Source organism: Cinclus cinclus, chromosome 1, assembly GCF_963662255.1.
Source record: "Cinclus cinclus chromosome 1, bCinCin1.1, whole genome shotgun sequence".
Lineage (NCBI taxonomy): Eukaryota > Metazoa > Chordata > Aves > Passeriformes > Cinclidae > Cinclus > Cinclus cinclus.
In genome coordinates, this window is record NC_085046.1 from 129,858,030 (window position 1) to 129,882,607 (window position 24,578).

General features: G+C 40.4%; 1 protein-coding gene across 1 annotated transcript in view; it reads left to right on the forward strand.

The window, feature by feature from the left end:
• LAPTM4B (lysosomal protein transmembrane 4 beta) overlaps window positions 1-23,999 on the forward strand; it is a 59,124-nt gene extending 35,125 nt beyond the window's left edge. The window contains exons 6-7 of the mRNA XM_062503196.1: window positions 5,641-5,736; window positions 23,925-23,999. Coding sequence (XP_062359180.1) covers window positions 5,641-5,736; window positions 23,925-23,999 — 171 coding nt within the window. The remainder of the gene's footprint in view (window positions 1-5,640; window positions 5,737-23,924) is intronic.
• The last annotated feature ends 579 nt before the right edge of the window (window positions 24,000-24,578 follow it).

Here is a 24,578-nt window from a genome sequence, read left to right on the forward strand (position 1 = left end):
CAAACAAGTAAATCAAAATGCTCAGAATGTTAAGAAAGAAGTAGAAAAACCAAAAATATAAATCTTATAATTTTTAGCCAGTTTGATGGCCAGCACCTCTGGAAGTATGACTTCCCTTCTGGTGCCCTGTCTCAGAAAGAATTTTGTAGAGCAGGTAAATAAATCCAAACCATCTCTCCTGGAAGGAGCACCATAAAGAACTGTCAGACTAGGTAACAGGAGGACATAGGGAATGAGAATTTATTTGCTGTTATCCAAACCTAGTGAGTGAGAGGGCTGGAAGAGGCAGGTGCCAGGCAAAGGGGAGATGCAGCATAACCTAGAGCAGCTGGAAAGGGCTCATGTGAAACCACCACATCCAGGATGACTGTCCTGTGTGGCAGCCCACTCTTGCTGTGGCTCAGAAGTTCAAAAGGAGCTCAGAATAAGATCAGACAAATTAATGTAGGGAAAACAGCCACCTGTGGCTCCAACTAGTACCCTGAGCATTGGACCTCTTGCAAAATATGCTGGTATGTTTGCCCTTTTCTTGCATCCGTCTGCAAGTTTCTCAGAGCACAGCACTGCTGTTTTTGTATTTCTTGTGTGGGACTTCAGTTTAGATTAGTCTTGCTTTCTCTGCAAAGGAATTTTTCATTAGATTAGAGAAGTCCTAAAGAGTCAGAGTGACTCCAAAGCTTCCAAACAACACATTTGACAACAGGGAAAGTTACTGTGGCAAAAGAGGTAGATTAGAGGTAGATTTGAAGCTACTTCAAAACTGGGGGAAGAAACCCAGCAGATGGAGTGCATTAAAGTGTTGTAACATGTGCTCACTTCTGTGATTTAGTAATAGAGTTTAGCTGCCTGGCCTTATATGTTCACAACCATAAAGCTGATTTTATTTGCACTCCTAAGAAATATGTGTAAATTTAATCAATCCATAGATTTTTCAGGTTCCACAAGTAATGTGTTCTAAAAATTTTCTCCAATGCAACCAACAGCAGGTTTTTACACTGTGTGGGCCTGGTGTTTAATTGACTTAAGTATGTCAAGAAAGCTTCAAGCTTATTAAAGGAAAAAAGGCAACTAAAATTGGAATGGCAAAAATGCTTACTACAGAGACAAGAAACCTAAGAAATTAATAGTGCCAAAGACTTATTTTGTTTTTAAGTGGTAAAAACCTCTCTTTTCCTAGAGTGTATGTGGCTCATATATTGCTCATTCTAGCAACATACTAGCATATAAATGTGTCACAAAAAATGTGACTCACACCGAAACACATGCTAAATTCCAGACAGCATTTTCATTTGAATCTCTTATGTTTCCAGAAGAGCTGCTATGCAGATTTATAGAATCTGCTCCATCAAATGAAAGCTGAACACACACAGATGAATTACATTTTATCTCTGATAGACTTAACAGATGGCACCACATTTATATATTGAAATTGGAAAGGTACTATGTATAGAAAAACATGCCTCCTCGCCCTCTGGTGTTCAACTAGAAATAGGAAGAGGAGCCTAAACATTGTGACATAGGAAAAGCTACAGTAGGAAAAGCTGCATTCAACTGTTGGGAAACACAAAACAGAACGACCTAATTCCTCAGAAATATTTGGTATTATGACACTTTTGTTTTGGATGAAGCCACATGAATAGGAGAACACTACTGAGCAGAAAGCAAGATTATGCAGTATTAGATGCTGGGTTTGTGTTTTGTAGTCATGGATTTGTGAAAAAGGAAGGGAAACAAGAGAGGGTGGTAAAAAAGCAAGCCAGCTAACCACACATGAGCACTTATCTTTTTAGCTTTTATAATTTGCTTGCATCTGAAACACCTAATGGGAATTTCAGGTGGTTTCACACAGATCATGTTTCAGAGTAGACTAAAATACATTATTCCATTCACTGTCTTTGTGTAGAAACTGAACTGGAGTTGCATAGCATGAAGCATAAATCTTTCCTGTCTGGCTGAGGAAGGACATCCATCAGCACAAATGTATTTATATACATGTACACAGGACTTCAAATTGCATATAGTCAACAGTAACTTTTGAACAATGTCCTCTGCAGCTGATTTAGAGAAGAGTGCCTTGGTTTCCTGCAGCCAACCCCAACTTCTGAGACAGAACAACTGAGGCTTCAACCTTCCCATCATGGGGAAGCTCCTTAGGCCAAATGAGCTCAGATGAGCACCAGCACAGATTAAACCTTTTCCCCAGGCTGCCCCAAGCACTCTACAGCTTCGGAGTATGGCCTCTACCTTGGACTTTCTCTTTCTGAAAAGTAGGAAGAGGTAGCTGCCAGGGGCAGCCAAAAGGTGTTCCAGTTCTATGAGACAGGCTGGTGTTCAGCAAACTGAATATTAGCACTGCTTTCTATAATGTGCCTATAAGCTGCATGTACAAGGTACTGATCCTGGAGATGAGACCACTCTGCATGTCCTGGTGTCCTCAGCAGATAGGGAAGGACAAGGATGAAGTTCTGTGTTCATTCTGAGAGATTTGGTATCTCAGCCCAAGTGCATTCGTCCTGGCAGGGGAGCCCTGACCTGCAACACATCACCTGGCAGCTGCTAGCTTCCTGCAGGGCTGGTGAAGCAGCAGTTGGGACCATGAACAGAGCTCCAACAGCCATGCTCTGATCCCCACTCCCAGGAATGGCCAATACATAGCCACGAGGTAGCCACCTGTTCCACAAAAGCCTAGGACAAGTCCCAGTACTGCTGCTGATAGGATACTTATGGGAGAAGCATCTCTAAAACAGGGGTCAGTTGCTTTAGACTGCATACCTCAGTGTGACTGTGAGCCAACAGCTATGTCCTGGCCCCTGTAAGGTGCCATATAAACTGTTGCAAACCCATGGTTCAATTCTTTCCAATAACAGCATTTCTTTAAATTCTAGGCAGTTGTTCTTATACAGCCTTTTTATACTCACAAGACACACATTCTAGTGTGCTGAGAAGATAGATTTAGTTGCAGATTTTATCAGCACAGCGACCCATTGTTTCTCTTTCTATAACACTATGAGAAGTACATGTGGTCCACTGGTTTGCCATTAACATCCTTTTGAATTCTTCATATAAATTTCAGTTTGTGTAGAAATCTTTATCTCATTTTCACCAGTTACTGAAGCCCATCCCAGCTCTTTAAAGAGAAAATTCAAAGCAGCTGGGGAGTCAAATGAGATTCAGTGCAAGCAGCTACTAACCTGAGGGGGCTCTGTTGGATCTGTGGTGTTCACCCTGCACTTGCTGCTAGCAATGGGTTACCCAGAGGGCTGCTGTGACCCAGATCAGCATAGACTTTCCCTTGCTGTGTTACAAGAAGCAGCACAGTACAACCTCTAATTTCCACAAAGATGCTGGTCAGTCTTTTGGTCAGGCATCTGATGAGCACAGGTCTGCAGTTCACTGCTGTTTTTATGCAACTTAACAGGTGTGTCTGCAATTAGGCTGAGGGAGTTCAGGCCTTTTATCTAGGACCCATTTCAAATGTGAATATTAGTATCTTGTGATAAAAACCAATATACTTATATACTGCGTGTCCAGCCACACATTTTAAAGCAGTATTCAAAACGTCAGCCAAGTATTTCAGGAAAGAAAATTGGTAACTGAATCAGGAGCCCCTTTTAACAGTACAGCAGTATTGGTAGAAAATAACTATTAGGAACAAGCTTAAGTAAAGTTACATGTTGTGGAAAACAAGTTTCTGTGACTCATGATTTGCAGCCTAGCAGCACATGTCCAAAGCACAAGGACATGCTCCGAGCTGCTGCCACTCTCCCCCCTATATTGGTCAGTGTCTCAGGGCCAATTCCTTGGTGTGTGCTGGCTGATGACCTCCTTAATTCAAGGAACGTACCTCACCCACTGAGAAACAGCCCATGAATGCAGGAGCAGGGCTGATTAGAGCTGGGGTTCAGAGCTGGAAAGCTGTAGAGGTTCATTGTGGGGTTAAGTGTGTTTTATTCACCACAAGGAATGGGAGCATTAAAAAACAAATCTCCCACTATCTTCTCCTAGATAGGTTTGTATTATCCAAAACAGGGCTTCCCTCACTTTGGATTTTGACAGAAAGAGTATAGAAATAGTTTTACAAGAAGGTAGGCTTAATGTAAAGGATTTCTTACAAAGACAGGCTGTGTCCCCACAGAAGTGTACTATATTCAGTCTCTATTCTGCATTGGCTTTTATGCCTTTCCCAGGCTGTAGTATCTGAACACTGAAAGCTACTGAACTACTAATTACCACTTAAAATTAACAATGACATTTTACTTCTGGAAAAGATGCACTTCTCCATGTATGTGCCTTTATTTGTTTCAGTAGCCTGGGGTAGGTTTGCACAGCCCACATCTTGGTCTGTAGAGCCTGTCTAATCTTCCCTTGGGACTTACCCCAGAAGACTTTTGCTCTCCCCATTTGATGGCCAAAAGTATTGTCAAAGTCTGCAACAGTTGCAAATCAATCCAGGGTCTGTAAGGTGCTGTGAAAAAAGAGGAAGCAAATTGACAAGATTTTAGCCCGCTCAGTCCTGTGGAAAAGAACTTCCTGATATGCAAGCAAGCCATCAGTGAGTCACATGGCACCCTGAAAAACACAGATCATGTGTGTCAGCTCTGGAAACAGAGGAAGCACAGGGCAGCTCAAAGGGATAGGAGGCTTTTGGAAGGCCATCAGTGCAAGTGAGTCACGAAAGTATGATTCACTCAGTGAGACACACATGCAAATTCGGTGCTGGCAGTTTAATCTGTATGTGTTAGGTTTGTGGAAGAATTGCTGTGCAGACCTACTAAGTAAAAATAGAAGTTGGCTACTATCAAAACACAAAGTTCTCCTCATCACCATCGTGTGTGATGCCATGGGTGTCTTGGTTTAAAAGAAAACAAAAGGAAAAACCCTAACCTCCAACAATGGGAAGCAAAAGCTCAAGAGAGAACTGCTTTAGTCCTGCCAGCTGTGTTACTGACATCCTGCAGATCTGACTCCAACTCCTCCACATCTTCCTGCCTCTTCCTTCCTTCCAGTCACTTTGCTCATCTCTGCCGCCCAAACTGGAATCTCTCCTGCTCATGAAGGAGGTGGTAGCTGTGAGCATTTTGGCCAACCCGTTAAAAAAGTGGAGACAACTAGTTGCTTGACAGGAAGCAGCACTACCCAAGCTTCAAGAACAAAAGCAGCGAATTCTATGATCTTGCAGTGGGTTTATTGCTGCTATTACAGGGGCTTTTGTTTTACGCTGGGAAAAAATACTCCAGTATTTTTAACAATGTTTAAAATGTCAGAAATAACTTCAGATGCCAATAAAAAGCTTTTATTTACTTTGGAAATTTTCTCTAGTCAGGCAAGAATACCAAGGTCCCGGGCCATTTCAGTCGTATAGAAAACATTGATTTAATAAGCCCTCTCTATATATTGAAAGCCACAGTAAGGTCTCCCCAGAACTTTCTCAGTCCTAAAGAACCCCAGTTCTATCAGTATGAGGAATGATGTAGGATTACTCACAGAGCCCCCAGACTCTCACACTCACTGCAACCAGGGAAGTGACTGTCCCATGCTTCTATCATGCTGATGTTCATATTTAAAAAGAATGTAAATTCTCTGTAAGAAAAACATCTGGTTTATTTTCTGCACAGAATAATAAATGCCTTTTCTTTGCAGGGCTATTTGATAAGCTGTGTGTGGAACTGTTACAGATACATCAACAGCAGAAACAACTCCGATGTGTTGGTGTACATTACCACCAACGACACTGCGGTAAGGATGTTAGATGGCAAACGTTTGTGTGATATTACACATTTAAAGGCTTTATTTTATATTTCTGACTCATCAGTTAACCACCTTAATTCCTTGGACAGTCCTCATCTGTTGGTGATGTTTGGACTTGAAATTCAAGGGACTGGCGTGCAATGGTTGCAAATCACGCATATTGCTAAAAGGCTGGTTTTATTTTATGCATATTATCTGTTAAAGAATCTGTGTTAATCATAAACTACAATTTATCTTGGAATGACCAGGAATGACCCCCAGTTCTGAGCTCTCCAGCTGTGATGATCTGGACAGAGGAGGGACTGATTAGGACTCAAGGATGCCATGGTCTACACCTGCTGTGAAATTTTGATTTATCTATAGAAGCTGATTTAGGACAGTTAAGATCTGGTGTAGTGCTTTACAGACTCACAGAGAGGAGCTAAAAGGCAACAAAAATTCAGTGATTTCTTTCCCAGTGCATGGTGGGGTTTGTGTGGTAAGGACACCAAATGAAACAAAGATCAACATGAAAGAAATTAATGAACAGATTTTAACCTCAAAGCATGAAAGGCATAGATTCACTTCACAGTAGTTTAGTGCTTACATGCACATGGGCAAGACACGATTGCTAAGCAATGTCCTGCTTTTTGCAGAGGGCACTGAAGGAATACAGGAAGAAAGGGTGTCTGGAAAAGAGCCAGTTCTGTCTGTAGTGGTATTGCCATGGAGCCGCTCAGTTCCACCCAAGCTACACACTGGGGGCTCTGTGCCAGATCAGCCCCTGGGGTGACCCAGGGGTTATGTAACAGGGGTCCTTGCCCCATTTACATAACAGAATGAGAGCAGCATGAGCTTGGGCCTTTGGTTCATCAGGCTAAAATCCCAGGATTGCCTTCCTCAGGTTTTCCTAATTGTGGGTGGTCTCCACACACCGAGCTATTAGACTGTCAAATATAATCCTTTGGAATGAATGATTCCTGTGCAGCCACAAGGGCTTAGAAAACCATCACTACTTTTACATAAAAGATGTAACTCTTGCATAGTTATTTGTCTTCTATACCTGAAGCTTTAAGAAAAACCTAAGAAGATTTACAGGCCATGATCACAGCTGACAGTCAGGACATTTAAATATAAAAATATGCATTTATTGAGAGCTAAGAAGTATTACTATTTTCTTTACTGGAATTTACTTTGAATATCAGGAAATTTGTGTGAAATATTTTTGATAGTTCTTTTGTTCAGCCTGTAGGTAGTTGTAACTCAGCTTCAAACATTGTTAAGTCTACAACCCACAAAGCCTGAAGGCTCATCAGTGGGAGAGTCAGCTGGATTATCTGGGAAGCTAAATTTACTTTTAAAAAGATGCATTAAAACCACCTTCTTCACTGCTGCCTTCATAAAACAAAAGACTTTCTTAGAGATGCCTGGCTACCAAAGGTCTTCTCAGTACTTTTGTATTTGGTAATTGCCAAATGTTTCTGTGAGAAATGGAAGCCCTTTTATTCCATTCACAGATGACATTGTTGGACTGAGACTTTAATTTAACTTCACTAATCTTGCTCTTAAAAGACATCTAAAGCAAAAGCAGGTTGTGAGAAAGGTTGTGCATTCCTAGCTAGGGCTCTGACCATTGGACTCTTCTTCCCCAGTATTTACACTTTAATAAGGTGAAAATCTGTTCCTGTCAGGTATAATGCATCTTTCTAAGGAAGTTCAATAAGATGACATCAAATGAGAAAGAGATGTTTGGGAATTTATCAGCTAACAAAAAAAAAAAAAGAAAAAAAATTCACTGAAAAATTTCTGTTTGTGGGTACAGAAAGGCTCAGGAGCAATGCTGCCAGGGAAGATTTTCTCAGGCCCAGACAGAAAGGCAAGAAGAGAGTCACTAACAGCCTGGGTTTTGAATTATTTATTTGAGGTGGAGGCAAGCTTCATTCAAACCCATGTCTGACTATTTCTTTCTAGTCAGGGTGAGTGCCTTCACCCTTAGGTGACACAGTCCGTACCCATCTCTTTCACATCCTTCCCTGACAAGTTCTGTGGGCACCCACCAGCACAGTGCATTCAGTGTTGTGATGGACGAGCTGATGTGCTCCTGAGCAGCCTCTTTCTTTCTTTCTTCTGCTCTTTGCTGAGCTTCAGAAGGAAGGACAGTATGTGGGGTTAAATCCCCATCATTCTCCACTGTGAGTCAGAAGATAGTTCTTCTCTCCCTTCAGCCCTGAAATCACAGGCTTTAAAATATTATCTTTTTTGTATGTCTACTTTGTGAAACATACACAAAACCCCTCTCCACGTGACTGTAAAAAAATGTAGATGCAACACTGTTGGTTTAAAATGGTTTCAAAAGGAAGCATGGAAGAGTAGGGCTTTGAAAGTTAAATACTGAGGACCTCTGTAGGTTCTCAGAAACTGTCAAGGAAGCCTTACAAAATTTTGAAATGCTGTGATAGGTCCCTGCAGTCTGTTGAATTGTATAATATTCTCCCAACATTCAAGTGTACTTTTGTATTAAAATGATGGTTTTTCATTTTTATGAAAGCTGGGAAACTTCTTTCAGCAGGGCTTCTTCATACCAATATGCCTTTAAATCATAAGCTACAAGTTGCTTAAAAAATAAGAGTCAATCTTCCCTCTTCTTTGAAATAAATGTGTCATTATTAGAATCAAACCTGCAACCTGAATTCCAACAATACCTGCAGGGTATGTTCTCATTTTCAGGGATGTTTTTTGATATGTATTTGTCATCACATTAGCTAAAAGAATCTGTACAAATGGAGGTAAAAACCCAAGTTTAAATATAGGAGACTGGGCATAATTGCTACAATTCAGAGTTTAGAGTAAACTTTAAAGTATTATGGAATCATAGAATTGCAGAATGGTTTGGGTTGGAAGGGACCTTCAAGACCATTTAGTTCCAACCCCCTGCCATGGAGGGGGACTCCACCTTCCACTAGACCAGGCTGCTCAGAGCATCATCCAACCTGTCCTGGAACACTTCTGGGAATGGGCCATCCACAGCTTCTCTGGGCAAACTCTTCCAGTGTTTCACCAACTTCACATTCAAGAATTTCTTCCTAATGTCTATTTTATACCTACTTTCAGTTTAAAGCCATTCCCTTTTGTCCTGTCACTACATGCTCTCTGAAAAGTCCCACTCCAGCTTTCTTGTAGACCCCCTTTAGATACTGTAAGGTGCTGTAAGGTTTCCTTGAGCCTCCTTTTCTCCGGTTTTCTGGCCTTCCTCTGGACTGGCTCCAACAGCTCCATGTCCTACTTATGACAAGGACTCCAGAGCTGGATTCTTTCTTGTTTATAGAAGGCTTATGTCTTAAAATCCATCATGTAGTCTGAATTGCTTCATGCTACCCATTTGCTCTCTCCTTCTCAGCACAGAAATTTCCAGTTAGCTCCCTTGGTCAAACTGGTTCTTATAAACAATGCTCATAGATTTGACGTGTAGCTAACCTTTTATCAGCTACCAGATAATCTGATTTTTGTCACTCAGTGTAAGTGGTTTAAGCCATCTTTTTTGCCAGTGTGCCATCTGGAACAAACATGCCTCCTCCCACTGCAGGCTGTGAATAGGATATTCCTGCTGCCCATTAGGTGAGAGATCCTCCTTCTGTGACCTTTGATCAAAATTTGACACCACACGAACATGCCTGGCTTGGCTCCACCAAAAGACTGTCTTATGACTTGGGGGACCAGCTAATGCTGGGCAGGGGAATGGCCTGTACCTCAGGTGGGGGAAGATGTGACACTCTTATGCTCCTGAGGACCTGAGAATCCAGCTGTGTACATTAGTCTCCCTCCTACTAAATGTTTTTCCAGTACTTCTCTCCCCTCAGTTTCTGGAGGTGTCTGCAGGAGGTTTTGGCATGACAATAAGGCAGTTCCCCAGCAGTAACCTGAGGATTGTTTTTTCCACTTTCCCAATCTGGAATTTCTTTTTCCTGCCAGCTTCTCAAATGCACCATGGATGAAGGTTAGCTTTCCACCCAAATTTAAACTGCCACCATAGTACCATGGAAATGTTCATCCAATTTGGAAAAATTGCCAGTGTACAGGTGCAAAAGACAACCCAAAGGTAGACGTTTGTTCTCTGGTGCAGTAGCAGCTCTGTTGTGCTCTTGGACAGCCAGGGGATTTCAGTCTGTGTATTTTTAACTCTCACTGAAGCCAATCAATGGAAGTTTCATCTCCGGTCATGATGCCAGTGGGGATAAAATGTAAAGCCGTAAATCTCTCTTCAAAGTGGGATTTAGATCTTTATGTGCTTTATAAAATCGCTTCAGTAGATTTTATCTTACATACACTTATCTACAATGGTTAATAACTTTTTTTAAAAAATGGAGATGTATTCCCCCTGCAGATATGACCTCTGCTACATAGCCTGTAATTAATTGGTCAACACTTTTGTTTGCTTTCCTTTTCTCAAAGCAATAGGAGACCTATTTGAGAAGTGCAGAGTTAGATCTTTCATTCCTGCTGGATGTTTTCTCTGAGCAGAGAAAGAATATTCTTTGGTAAAGTTAGAAGAGCCATTCTTTGTATTATTATGTTATTAATTTGATGATTAATTTGGCTGTCAACAGAGGGAAGGACCCTTAGACTCATGCCAGTTAAACAGACTGCTGAAGTGTGAGATGGATCTCAGAGACAGATAAATCATAGCAAGGGTTCCTCTTTCTGATAGGTGCTTTGGAATCCATGGTTTCCAACTGCTGATCCCAGATTTGGGATGGTATGTGTCAGAGTAGAAGACAGCTCAGAGAATAATTCTGCTTTAAAGCTGTTTTCCATAAAAATCCTATAAACTTGTCAGTGCTCACCAGGTAGCTGCTCTTGTGTGGCAGTTTGTGTGCATAACTGCTACTGGACCACTAGATCACAAACATCTTTTTTGCAGTGAATAGTAACCAGGGAAATATTTTGAAATTATCTGACACCACAAATGAATATCCCTGGCGTGACTCACTCTCTGAGTCCTTTCAGGGCCTCCAATGGAGTCCAGGCAGAGGACCCCAACCTTCCTTACTGGAAACCGTCTGATAAAACCTGCAAGAGGAAAAGCAGGTAAAGCAGGACAAAGAGAAGAAAAAGAAGAGTCAGGGACAAAAAATAAAGGATATAAGTAGAACTACCCAGTGCAAAAATTAAAGGGGATGGTTCATTAGTAATCAAATGCAATAGTCTATATGAGACCTAGAAATGTGGTCTAAATGCTGAAGCTGTTTTTCTTCAGAATTGCACTTTGTTAACATAACAATACAAGCAATTTCTTTAATGAGAGAATCTTCAAAGGGCTCAAGATCTGCATGGATGCTGTCATTCACATCTTGGTAATGTGCATGTGCCACATGTGCAGTTCTTCCTCTTCTGTTTGATTCTGAGTTGCAGAAAAGTATCATGATGGTCTACATCTGCCAACAAACAGCTATTCAGATGCTCCAGCATGTCATATTCTCTTTGCAGTGAAGTCCCATGCCTTGTCAGCTGGCCTTTAATGTTAGTGAACAGATTGTTCATTCTTATTTATTTTTTTTAACTTCCCATCTTATCATCTATACTCAGCTCTTGCTTCCACTTTTTCCCTGTTTATAGAAGGTTTTTAAAATTAAAATCCATAATTCCCTGTGGCTTGAATTACTTTATGCTGCCTTTTTGCTCTGTTGCTTAATTCTATAGGCTAATTTCACTTCTTGTTATGGGTCTCACCTATTATTAGGTAGCTGCTGTCAGAAGCCAGCTGTACTGTTTGGAATGGACCATTAACACTGTCAATTTGGAGAAAATACCCTCTTAAGTTTAAAAATAAGATTTCCAAAGCATTTTCATTTGTCATGAGAGTCATAAATTTATCTGTGAGCTAAATTGCAAGGTCAGAATATGCATGTTTATCTATTTTCCTAAGTAGATTGTAAATCTGTACTTATTTGCAGTTGACATATTTATTGGAATTTGGAACTCATATGTGAGAGATTTACAATAAAATGGACAAATCTGTTCTCAGTGTTCATAATTAGATTAAAAAGAAGACATGAAATGGGGATGTGTAATTTAAATCTTCCAAATCTTTTTGGGTTCAGTAATTGGATATGTTGCAATGTAGGAAAAAAAAAACAGTGTTTATGAATTTGCAGTGTTTCTTTAGAGCTTTTTATCCTAATGGGATTGAATAACTGCCATCTGACAGCTGCTGCTTCTTGGGCTTCAAAACACAAGTCAAAGTCATCAGTATAATTCCAAGGATACGCATCAGTGCAGCAAAAGTCAACGACAGCTTAAATCCCAGCTGCCAAGGATGCATGGGTGTTAAGCTGAGCTGTGTGTGAATTCTCCAAGTCAGGCTCAAGTCATAGTTACACTGTGCAGCAACAGGCAGGGAGGTGAGAATTCGCTCGGGCAGGTGTTGCTCAAGCAGGGAGTTGCTGCAGCAGGGTGTGAGAGGCAGAGTCCCAGCAGTGATGAGCCACGCTGGGGCTTTATGGCCACAGACTTGGCCTGTGCAGGAGCCCTGCCCTGCTGCAGAGCTGCTCCCCCAGGCGTGGTCCTGCTGCAGCTCCAGCACTACCTCATCTGGTGTCACCTCATCACATCCTTCTGCACAGCACAGCGCAGCACAACCCTGGCCTTTGCCAAGCAGAGGAGGAACTCCTCACACAGCCCAGTCCCTCCCTCCCCAAGCCTCTCTGAGGAAGCTTTCCCAACCCCACAAACCACGCAGATGCTGAAGAGCCATCAGCTGGGTGGGGGAGCAGGGACAGCTGGAGGCTCAGCAGGTGGCTGTGTTCTCCCAGGGATGGCCTGGAGGCCACACTCCAGGGAGGAGCACCCAGCTGCCCGTGTTTGGCAGTGGTCAAGAGGCCTGGCTTTCTGTGGTTGTTAATGGCTTCAGTTAACTTATGGACTTCAAGTCTCACTTCATTTCACTTTAGTGGCTCCCTTAGAGCAATTGTGCTCTTCCCAAGCATCCCTTGGGACTCTTCATGGACATGGACTGTCCACTGTGGTCTGTTCCAAACTGCACAGCGCTTGTGGGTTTGATCCTCTGTCTTATGAGCAGTGAGCAAAGCAAGGTCTGCTTTCAACTAACTCTAGGACAGACAGCTTCAGAAAGAGCAAGATTCAGTGGGTATTCATCTACCAAATTTAGATCTGCAAAAGTTTGTGAGAGTTTCTGGTTGTCAGGTGCTTTATGGTTGTGATTTATTAACTGTAATAGACTTTTTTATACAGACAGAAGCCTTTCCAGCAGCATCCGTAATGTAAGAATGACCGTGATACCTCACTCTTGGGAGATAATCAATCCTGTTGAAAAATCTGGATGTCCCATGTGAGCTATACCCAGATTTCTGTCTTGTTAACACTTGAGTGGAATACACATTGTAAATGTAAAAGATAAGGTTAGAAAGATATGTAGTTTAGTAATTAAAAAGTCCTGAAAGAGTAGTGCTCTCTCACAGTCTGCACCCAAGACATCAACCATTGTTACACAGATAAAAGTATGCCTCAGTGTCTTCAGTACTTGTGACTTGTAGGTGAATATACCCTGAGAAAGCATGTGCTCATCCAGAAAATGCTCATTTTGAAAAAAAATAAGGAAGAATTGAAAAAATAATGCTGTTCTCCCTGTACAAAATCATGACGTACAGGCAGAAATGAGGCAGTATGAGGCTGACCAAGGTGTAGGAAAGATGTCTGTGACCTGAAGAGGGCTGTTGCTCCATGCCTCTGAATGGAGAGAGTAATTACACCATTATTCTGGATGACTTTTATGAGGCTGCACATGATGTAACAAGACAATAACTTTCTCAATTCAATTTTCTTCCCATGCAAGGGTAATCACAATCTGTCCCTAAATATTGTTGTATCCTAGAAATATATACATTTATTCATCTATCTGGAGTGCTGAAAACATTGTGCTGCTTCGTTATAGAATTTCATAAACTCATATAAAGTTTCCTAAATAGTGTCTTGGAGAGCCGGTGGCTTGGAATAAATAAGCAGTTTTGCCAAACAAAAACCAAGCCATAGCAGCTCTAACTCTGCACAGATGATTTTGGAGCACTAAACCCTACTTCTTTGCTGAATGGGGTTATAAATTATCTCGGAGCTATTCTGCTTCCAGTTACTCCATCTGTAATCATTCTAGTGTGGTTTCTAAAGGAAATTCATACATATAAACATGAAAATACTTCCTGTCCATGTTGAGAGGAAGATTTCTTGGGATTTATTTGAAAGACATAATATAATAAAATCCTTAAATAGTAATTAACTAGCATACTTTGGACAGTTTTTTCATGCAAAAGCATCCAAATGAAACTGCAACAGTGTTTGTGTGTGAAGCAAAGTCAAATATTTCTCATTTAATGTTAGATAAGATTTGGCTCAGATATGAAGCTTTGGTTTTGGCCCTATACCCAAGATTCTTTTTATCTGGGGACAGGGAGAAAGAAGAAAAAGATGGGAACATTTTTTTTAGACACTGATCTGTTATTTCCTCAGGAACATTTGCTTTGACTGGACTCATTTGACCAAAGCATCCATTTACATTGTAAACAAACACCTTTGAAGCAGGTATTTATAAGTATTTGCTTATAAGAATTGCTTCTAAAGGCTGGTTTTCATCTGGAAGGTCATCTGACCCAGGTCAGGTGAATGAAAGTGCCTGCCACTTTCCTGAGCATTCATGTAGGTCAGCTGCCTCCCCAGCACCTTTCACATACCTGGTCTTGGAGCTCTCTCTTCAGCCCAGACCCAAAACCGTCAACTGGGTTTCTTAGTATGAGGAAAGCAAGTGGAAGCTGCGTTGCAGGGGATTGAGGATCCTTACTGAGAGGAAAGAGGGCAGAAGACAGGACCTAACAGAGGTATTAAAGTCATGAGTGACAGAGGAGATGCTCACTGACTTAGAAAAGAGCTAGGGGACACTCAGTGAAATAGCTACTGGCAGGTTTCATAGCAAACCAAAGGTATTTCTTCATGGAATACCTAGATGAGCTGTGGGACTGCTTGCCAGAGGACCCTGTGATGCTAGACATCAGCAGGGACTGAAATACAGGCTAGAAAAATCAATGAAAGAAAAAAATCCTTTAATGACCAGTAGCCCAGCAAGTCCTTGACAAGCAAATTTCTGACATTTCAGAGAATATTATGGGCAAGTTGTAATTATATATGCTTGCGCTGCTCTTTCTAAATTTTTTTCATTGTTCTGTCATGCACTTCTGTTTCTCTATCATCCCCACTTATTACTGTGATCTGGATGGACCTTTTAACTTATCCAGGAGAGCTGTTCCTACATGCAAATGCTTAACTACAGCATTATGAAAGATAATCCCTGCTTCTGTCGCCTGTGCTTGCCTTCTATGCAACATCTGACTGCATCTCACCACAGAATTATTATTATTATTATTATTATTCCTTTCTTCTTCACTACTGGAAAAAAGCTCCCTCTTCTCCTGAAGGCTGTCAGCCTTTTCATACAGTCAGCGTAAAATGTAAATTCGTGTTAAGGGATTAAATAGAAAACTGAATTCTCAGTGGATTTAATTTTAATGCTTCTTGTTTCTCCCACTGGTGAATGCTATGTGCAGTTTTGAGCACCACAATATAAGATATAAAGCTATTAGAGAGTGTCCAAAGGAGGGCCACCAGCATGGTGAAAGGACTGGAGGGGAAGCCCTGTGAGGATTGGCTGAGGTCACTTGGTCTGTTCAGCTTGGAGGAAACCTCATAGTGGTTTTCAGCATCCTCACAAGGGGAAGTGTGGTGGCAGACATTGATCTCTCTGGTGACTAGTGGGAATGGCCTGAAGCTGTGTCAGGGGAGGTTTAGATTGGATGTTAGGAAAAGCTTCTTCACCCAGGGGGTGGCTGGGCACTGGAACAGTTCCCAGGGAACTGACCACAGCACCAAACATGACAGAGGTCAAGAAGTGTTTGGACAATGCTCTAAAGCACATGGTGTGACACTTGGGGATGTTCCTGTCAGGGCAAGGAGCTGTGCTTCACTCATCCTTGTGGGTCCCTTCCAACCCTTTTTATGATTCTGTGAACACTTAGAAACTCATTATAGAAAAAACATATTTCCTTCAGGCACTTTTGATAAATGCTACTTTTCTCCCTACACAGAGAAATGTTAAAACTTTTGAAAATTGGCCTCAATAAAATCAGTACATTTAGTAGCTTCCAGTAAATTTTGTACAGGAAGAAAAACAAGTGCTACATTAATATGCTTATTTCCTTTCAAATAAAATACAAAATTGATTAAATAATCAGTGATATTTACATATAGTCCAGAGCTCATTGTCACATGAAGTACTAAAGGAAACCATTTTGTGGCTCAAGTCTCCAAAACAGAGCTTAAATTTAGGAAATCTGGATTTCAGAAAATTTTAAGAAAAAATAGATACCTTAATTTTATGTTTTCCTTTGTAATCTCAGACTGCTCAGAAGAAAACCACATTGTCAAACTTGACAGGGAAACACTGCAGAGAGAGAATTATTCTAAGCCTTTCCTGCCTAGAGAGTGAAGCAATCAGCTGGCTGTAGCTGTATATGCACACAGACATCTTCTGTTTTCCCCAGGTGATTTTCATAACATCTGTGTAGTCAAGAACCTAACAGTACATTTGGGACCATCTTGAATGGGACAGGTGGTCTCAATGGCAGCCTTCCCTCCAGAGCTTTGTCTGCTGGCTGCTGCTCCACTGCAGCTGAGCATGCTTTAGGTTGCCATTAATGGCTCCTCAAAGCACCACAGCTGTGGGAGGAAATTCCACTCTTCTTGGCTGGGTGAATGACAGGACAGCAGAGAAGTAAACATGAAATTAGTAAATGTGATTGCATACCATTTAACCCTCTGCAAACTACACAATGGTGTCAGATTGGTGGGAGTCAGTTGTTGGTCATGGCTGGAATCACTGAGATGAAATTAACCTGGAGCAGAGGACTGGTGCAATTAGGTATGTGCTGCTTAAAACCTCTTCTTTCAGTTCAGTTGTTTCTGAAGCCAATGCATCAGCTTTGTGCATACTGAGAACGTACCCTGCATTAGGAAAGGTGTGCAGTGACTGTATTCCAGCACTGTATTCAGCACTGGCTCTGGCATATTCTTCCCATCTAACACTATTCACCTTGTGGTAACTCTCCCTCCTCTTTTTAATAAACAGAGAATACAGCCTGAGCCCACTGACACTTTGTATTTGACCTTTGTGGAACAAAGGGCAACTTTTGCCTTCTATTCTTTTCCTCCCCACATATTCACATTGGCCTTCCCTAGGGATATGGGTGTCTAAAATGTAAAAGTCATTTCTGCAGAAGAATTACATGCAGTTCATACAGAGCTGTGGTGAAGAGCCTGGGGCAAGCATTTCTAGGCATTTCTAGGCCTAGACAGAAATTTTTCAAATATATATTTATTTTGTACATATTTTCACAATTTAGCACCTGTCTCATACAGTCATATGCAAGTGTCATCCAAGAGAGTTTTGACTCTGTGTTGATGTTTCCAACACATTTTAAGAAGTTTCAAATAATAGGCCTGTTTTTCAAATGTGAGATCTTTATAAGGAAAAGTCGAACAATTTGTCAAAGCTTCAAACAATAGCAACAGGACCAGGATTAAGTTGCAGTAGTAATGACCCTAATTCCACACAACTATTTGTTGTCTCCTGTCCCTGTCACCTGTGTGATGTAACCTGAAGTCCTTCAGCATAAATCAAAGGTGTTTTTACTGAAAAGATGAAGTTTGAGAAAACATCATGAATGCTTACTATAGCCATCAGTAGTTATCACAGACCTTTTTAATTTATAGCTTTTTTGGCATTTAAGATCTAGAAGGTGTTTGATAAAAGTATATTAGAGTTGTGTTTGTTTCTAACAAGACATCAACAAGGTTTTTTGTCATGGGATCTCTCAAATGTTTAACAGCAGCCAAACAGAATGCTGTTCAAACTCAAAACTGTTGTTGTGCAACTGTACCATTCCATCCAGTGGAGAATATGTTGAAAAAAGCTGTTGAAAACAGTAATCCAACATTCTGTGGCGACACATAATGATTTCTGTTGATTTCAGTGAGGTTTGGATGAGAATACAGAAATAATAAATTCATCAAATGTGTTACTTTACTCATACGGATCTGAGCACATTTTCTCCTTTAGAAAGAGGAGATCTAAGAGCTAGAGTTCAAACAGAAATCACTGCAGCAATATGAGAAAACCTATACATATGCTGAAGTAAGAAAATTTTCTCCTGGAAGTTCAAGTAAATGTGGAATCAGCTGCAAAGATACGGCATGATTATTGAATAATGCAATATGCCTCCCAAAGCAGGCAAACAAAGAAACAAACAAAACACTGTTGGGACAAGATTAGCTACAAACTGTTTGAATATACAAGTATTTTTTCTGTGTTTCTTCTCAGATCTATCTCTGAGCAATGTCTTAAAAAAACTTATTCTCCAAAACCAGATTAACCAGGATGTAAAAAATATGAAATTACATACGCTTATATTAACTGAATATGTTGTAGCCATTGGCAAACTTGTTTGGTAATTATTTCTTTCAGAGAAGGTCATCCTTTATCATGTGTTTTATAATACAGATGCTTATGTAATACAATTAACCAAACCACTCAGATGACACCAGCTAAGTCAGGAACAGGATTTCTTATGGGTCAGTTATGGATTACTTCTGCATATTATACAAGGCTGCTTATCACAAAATGCTTAAATGTTATTGGGAACAAAGCCCAGCTCTCAGCACTCCCTGTCCCACTTGAGCATAGGGCTACATACCTTCCCTTCCCTTCCCTTCCCTTCCCTTCCCTTCCCTTCCCTTCCCTTCCCTTCCCTTCCCTTCCCTTCCCTTCCCTTCCCTTCCCTTCCCTTCCCTTCCCTTCCCTTCCCTTCCCTTCCCTTCCCTTCCCTTCCCTTCCCTTCCCTTCCCTTCCCTTCCCTTCCCTTCCCTTCCCTTCCCTTCCCTTCCCTTCCCTTCCCTTCCCTTCCCTTCCCTTCCCTTCCCTTCCCTTCCCTTCCCTCCTAACTGAAAACCTCATATCTGGAACATTCACATGGCAGATTGGAGCTGTGGGTTTGAACCCTCTTGGTTTGAGACCCCTAGAGCTCTGATTTCAGAGTCTTGTCTGTGATGCTTTTACACCAGACTCTTGTATAAACTGTAAGCAATGTTACCTCTGACTGCATCTTAAAGGATGATGTTAAAATGGTGCTTGCTTCTTAAATACAATTTATGTAGTCGTAGGGCTTAGGAAAGAAGTTAGGAGCTTCTGTCCTTTAGCTTTCAGGCATCCTATAGGACTGAACTCTGCAAATACCTAATCTTTTAAATTTGCTTGCAGGTCTACTGAAAAAAAACCCAAAAAACCAGAATGTCTTCACATAGGGTTTTGAGTGCCAAAAAAATGTGGGTACTTCATATTTTTTGTAGTAACTGGTGAATTACAATCTCAAACACTCTGCAAACATTAATCCCACAGCATTCAGGCAACTAACATATGTTTTTCTCAACTCACAACAAAGAAACTAAGAAATGCAAAAATGTAATGCCTGGGAAGCAAAATGCATCCGTTTTCTGAATGGAGGTTCTGCCTTGGGGTACCACATAACTAAAAGATGCACTTATGCTTTTGTACTATATCAATTAATTTAGACTGTATCAATTCTAATTAGATTCATACACAAGACTGAATAGCGAGTTTCTATTTTCCTAGTTTCTGAATTTACCCTTTGGCTCAGTGACTGGCTTCCATTTTATATCTCTGGAGAGCATAATGTACTGCCTGAATATCTATGTTGGTTTATGGTCAAGGCACTTATCTGTTTCCATTAGCCATGCTGAAATTTAAAACAAACACAAGAAACTACTCCAGAAAACTACTCTGATCCAGATTCTCATCTCAGCTACTTTGGTATAAATTCAGTGATTGTAGTTCTAATGAAATTATCTTTTCTTGTAATATGTTGGCCATTTTAACAATAAGGAGTTAAAAGCTGAAATAGTTCAGGTTTTTATCATAGTTCTCCCTTTTGCCAAAATAGATTTACTTGAGGAAAGATGAAAAAAATATTAAGAGAAAGTGAGGGCCTGAAACTCCATTTTTGTAAAAAGTAATCTCTTACAGAGGTAGAGTTGCAGGATTTGTAATTAGAATTGGCTGAAGAGTTATTCAAAATGTCATGGAAGCTGAAGGATGATTATTTAGACTTACAACTGACAGATGAATAAGTAAGAGTAACAAAACCACATTGACAGAAAGTAAATTAGTTTGAAGGGCTTTTACTGTATGAATTATGTGAGACACTTGGTACTTGGTGTCCCAGCTGGTGCCATTCAACAAACTGAGTGTTTTCTTCCATTTGTTGCCTCTCACATTTATTCACCTTAACCTTTGTTTAATATTCTGTGCATATTTTCTTTTAACTTTTTTTCGTTTAACTCAAACACTGCTGGGCAAAGGTAGTAATTTTTGAATTCTGCTCCTTCTGCACTGGTGATTTTTTTATGAGTGTTTTTTTCTTTTTAGGGAATGAAAGATCAGGATATTTAAATGTTTAAACAAAAAAATGTGTGGGGAGTAAGCCTGTAAAGTCATCGCTGATAGAGCTGTTCAAACAAAAAAGCATTGCCAGTAATAAGGTTAAAACATTAAAAACATTTAGCAAATGTGCTTTAGCCTTCTAATATAATATTTTCTTGTGAAATATCTGAACCTTTTTAGCAGCCTCCCCAGTTCATACCTCACGTACTTTGAATATTCCTATAGAAATCCATATGCCTTAGGATTTAACCAGTGACTTCTCCAAAATGGCTCCTGGAGGATTTGTGACAACCTGCCACTGAGGTTCCTGTTAATAAATACCTTGGGGTGAATTAGAGTGAAATATTACTGAATGTTCAGTGTAGATATAAGACAGACTTATTTAAAAAGTATTTAATTTCAGCAGAAAGCAGGCATGTGACCATTTAGGTTCTTTTCTATAGAAGTATAAAAATGTCACGAAGGAAGGAAGGAAAGGAAGGAAGGAAAGGAAGGAAGGAAAGGAAGGAAGGAAAGGAAGGAAGGAAAGGAAGGAAGGAAGGAAAGGAAGGAAGGGAAGGAAGGAAGGAAGGAAGGAAGGAAGGAAGGAAGGAAGGAAGGAAGGAAGGAAGGAAGGAAGGAAAGGAAGGAATGAAGGAAAGGAAGGAAGGGAAGGAAGGAAGGAAGGAAGGAAGGAAGGAAAGAAGGAAGGAAGGAAGGAAGGAAGGAAGGAAGGAAGGAAGGAAGGAAGGAAGGCATAACCACCTGTGGATGTGACAGTGACAAGATTTGGCTGTTGTAATTTTGATGTCTGTGGCCATACTAATGGTTACAGTTTTGTTCCATTGAGCGCCTGCAAAATAAAAAATTCATCAGGTTATGTACCTTCAGATTAGCAAAGGAGCACCCAGATCCCTTCCAGGGAGGGGATTCTTTGTGTCTGATGCAACACTATGGACCATGGAGAGTTTTCCGATGGAGAGTTCCCGAAAAGGGTCAGGAGGTGTTTGGAGTCCTTGGTGGTCTACAGTCCTCTCTAGGAATATGACCACTATTTGACCTTGCTTCTGCACTTGTGCTGCATGTTATGTGGTCACCACAGAACAGAAAAATTGGCTCCAGAAAGGGACTGCCTTACCTTTGTACAGTCCCACCTTTCTGTTCTGTTCCAACTTGCCCACTTGAATGGTCTTTAGTGTTTAAGGCATAGCAGTGCATTATCTCCTAGCTGTCCAGACTTCTACAGGCATTCCCACCTCCTCTCACTTCTTGTTGAACTGTTGGGAAGTGAGGAAGTGTCTTCTGAGGGCCCTTAGGGCCTTTGACCCATGTATGTGGTTTGGGTCTGCAGAACGAAGAAGAATGCTTACCTCCCAAGATGTAAAAGCCTCACCAAGAGGCCTTTCTCCTACCACAACAGATTTCATTTCATACAAGAGTGAAGGGAATGGAGAAGTTTACTCATATCATGAATTCTCAGGCCAGGAGACTGGCTGGAAATGACAGCAACCTCAATGCTGAAATAGTAATATTGATGTAAACACAGTAGTCTTAGGACCTGTGGATTTAAGAGAGGATCAGAGCAGAGGAAAAGGTGTCATCCATTATTTATCAGCTCATCTTTATCACTGGATGATGGACAGCTCTTTGGATAGTGTCTGCTGCCATTTCTTGTCACATCTGATGAAACTGACTGTAAACCTGAAAGAAGTGGATCACAGGCTGGGGCTTAGCATTATGAAAGTGCAGTAAGACAGCTAAATCTTCACAAACGGAACTTGGATTCATCTTCAGAGTCACCTGTAGATTAAATTTAATTACAAATTATATTGTGTCATAATAAACCATTGAACATGTTTCAGTATATTTGAGAAATTAGTGGGGGTTTTTTGTAACATGAGGATTTTACTAGAAATCCTGTTATTAAACTAGTGATCAGTGCTAGGGAGAGGATTTCATCTGTAGTGCTTTTCATAGTTAACATGCTTTATTACTGTGATTTACTGAGGTTACATTGCAAAACATTATTTTTATCATAATATTTATTTGAAATTCTAAATGTTATCCTAATTTCACTAGATAAGTAATCATAAGATGCTTGCGGCCTTTGAGGATGACATAATTTATTAAATGCTTTTCAAATACAAGGGTTTTTAGATTGTGTAGTGCATAAAATACTGTATTTACAAGCTCAAACATATGTTATTAATGAAGAGCAATGGCTCTGACAATTTCCTTTTCTAAGTAGTAAAACTTTTCTGATTAGTCATTCTGTAATCTTAACAACGTGCACCGATGTACTTGAACACATGGTCATCAATGCACGTTTGTAAACTCACATGAGTATAATGTGAATCACACTTGGAACTATCCCACAGAAGTCTGTTCCAAAGTCTATTTAAATCTATGGAACGATTCCTACTGATTTTGTATGTTGTGGTTGATGTCCAACAGGGATGACTATGGATGTTTCTTTGCAGAAAGCAGGTTATCAACTTCTATAAGAACTGATGAAATCCTCTCATGGCAAAACTCCCACTGGCTTTACTGGGATCAGGATATTCCCTATGTACATTTAGATGATCAGCTTTGCACAGTCTTTAATGACCAAGAAGCAATGCTGATAAATCTGAAAATTCCATTATGAATAATTTATCATCAGCTGCATAAAGTATCTCAGACTGCACTTCAGTGATATTCTTATGTGTTATTGAGATATTTTAGGAAATGTACGCTTATTCTTCACTCAGACATCTATTTTAACCTCAGTTCCTGCTGGGGTTCACAGACCAACTCCTCCTTCTCCTTCACTCATGCAAACTAGCTAATGTCAGTGCAGGTGCCATTAAAAATTGCATGATGGCTGGCATGCTTGCCTAGACAAGTAGGAATCTTGGTTCAAATATCTCTTCTGCCTTGCGTGGCCTGAACTTGCATCTCCCATGTCCTAGAAAGCTGCCTGGACTCCAGTGAATGGGATGATATACGACTAAACCTATCCTGATTTCCTAATTGCTATCAGATGTTGAATTATTCACTGAAATGCTTCTTCCTTCTCATGGCTGAGTACTCCAGAAGTATAGAATTGGAGATTTATTTAGGGATTAGGTAATTTGTTCTTCATTTACTTTCTTTTTCCCCACTCCAAAATAATTATTAGCTATTCCAGGGAGGGCTCAGAAGGCAAGGTTTTTAGGACTTTTCTCACTTAGGCAGTTTGAGCACTCCTCCAGCAGACAAGGTTTAGTGCTTCTGACAGAGGAGAGCTGCAGAAGCAGCAGCCACTGTCACTGCCAGATTGAACAAATTCAGGTACCAGCAGTAAACGGATGAGATCAAGCTGTCACTGAGGTTACTAAGAAATGAGAAGAAATCATGTTTTCTTTCATAATGAAAACAGTATACATATTGAAGGAGGAACTTCAAGCTAATATTATTTCTCTTCCTAACTATTCTGCCCCTGCTTAATAATTTACCTTTATTTTTGGTTTTGGAGTTTGTTTTAGCGTTTTAGTTGGTTTTTTGGAGTTTTTTGTTGTTGTTTTGGGGTTTGTTTGATTGAGGACAAGGCTTTAGGGACTTTCTTTTCTGTAAATTTTATAACTGGACTTCTTTTTTAAAAATAAAAACTTTTTTTCCTTTCCTGCAGGTCCTGTTACCACCATATGATGATCCTGCGAATGGAGCTGCTAAAGATCCACCACCACCTTATGTGTCAGCATAAGTGAGAGTGCTGTGTCCCTAGGGAGGATAGTTTTACTTCACAGACATTGAAGCAATAGTTTGATAATTTCACTTCCAGAATATAACCTCCATGGGTTACACCTTGCTGTTTTGCTGACATGTTGAAACCTAAATTGTATGAGTCATATTCTGTAGATAGTTTTAATAATTTGCTGCAACTACAGTAGTGTTTCAGAAACCTGTGAACTAGTTTCAAAATAATTCTGGGTAGCACTAGGGTTACAGTAGTCACTGAATAGCTTTTTCCACCATGTCTGACATACAGTGCTAGAGACTTTGCATTCTCAATCAGGTTCAGAGTGTAACTTAATTTTTTTTATTTGTAAAACTTCCAAAGCATTACAAATACGTTTCTCAGATGCCCACATTCAACTTCAGAACACAGACCAAGTAAAAAAAAGTGACATTCCAGTTCATTCCTCTTCTGCAAGTATTTTTGAAGTTACTATGCTATAAATGATGCTGATGATTGCAAGAAGAAGAATTAGTCTTATGCACTCTTCTCATCAACCTGGCAAATGGGAAACATATTTAATTGGGAAGGATAAATATGGGAAAT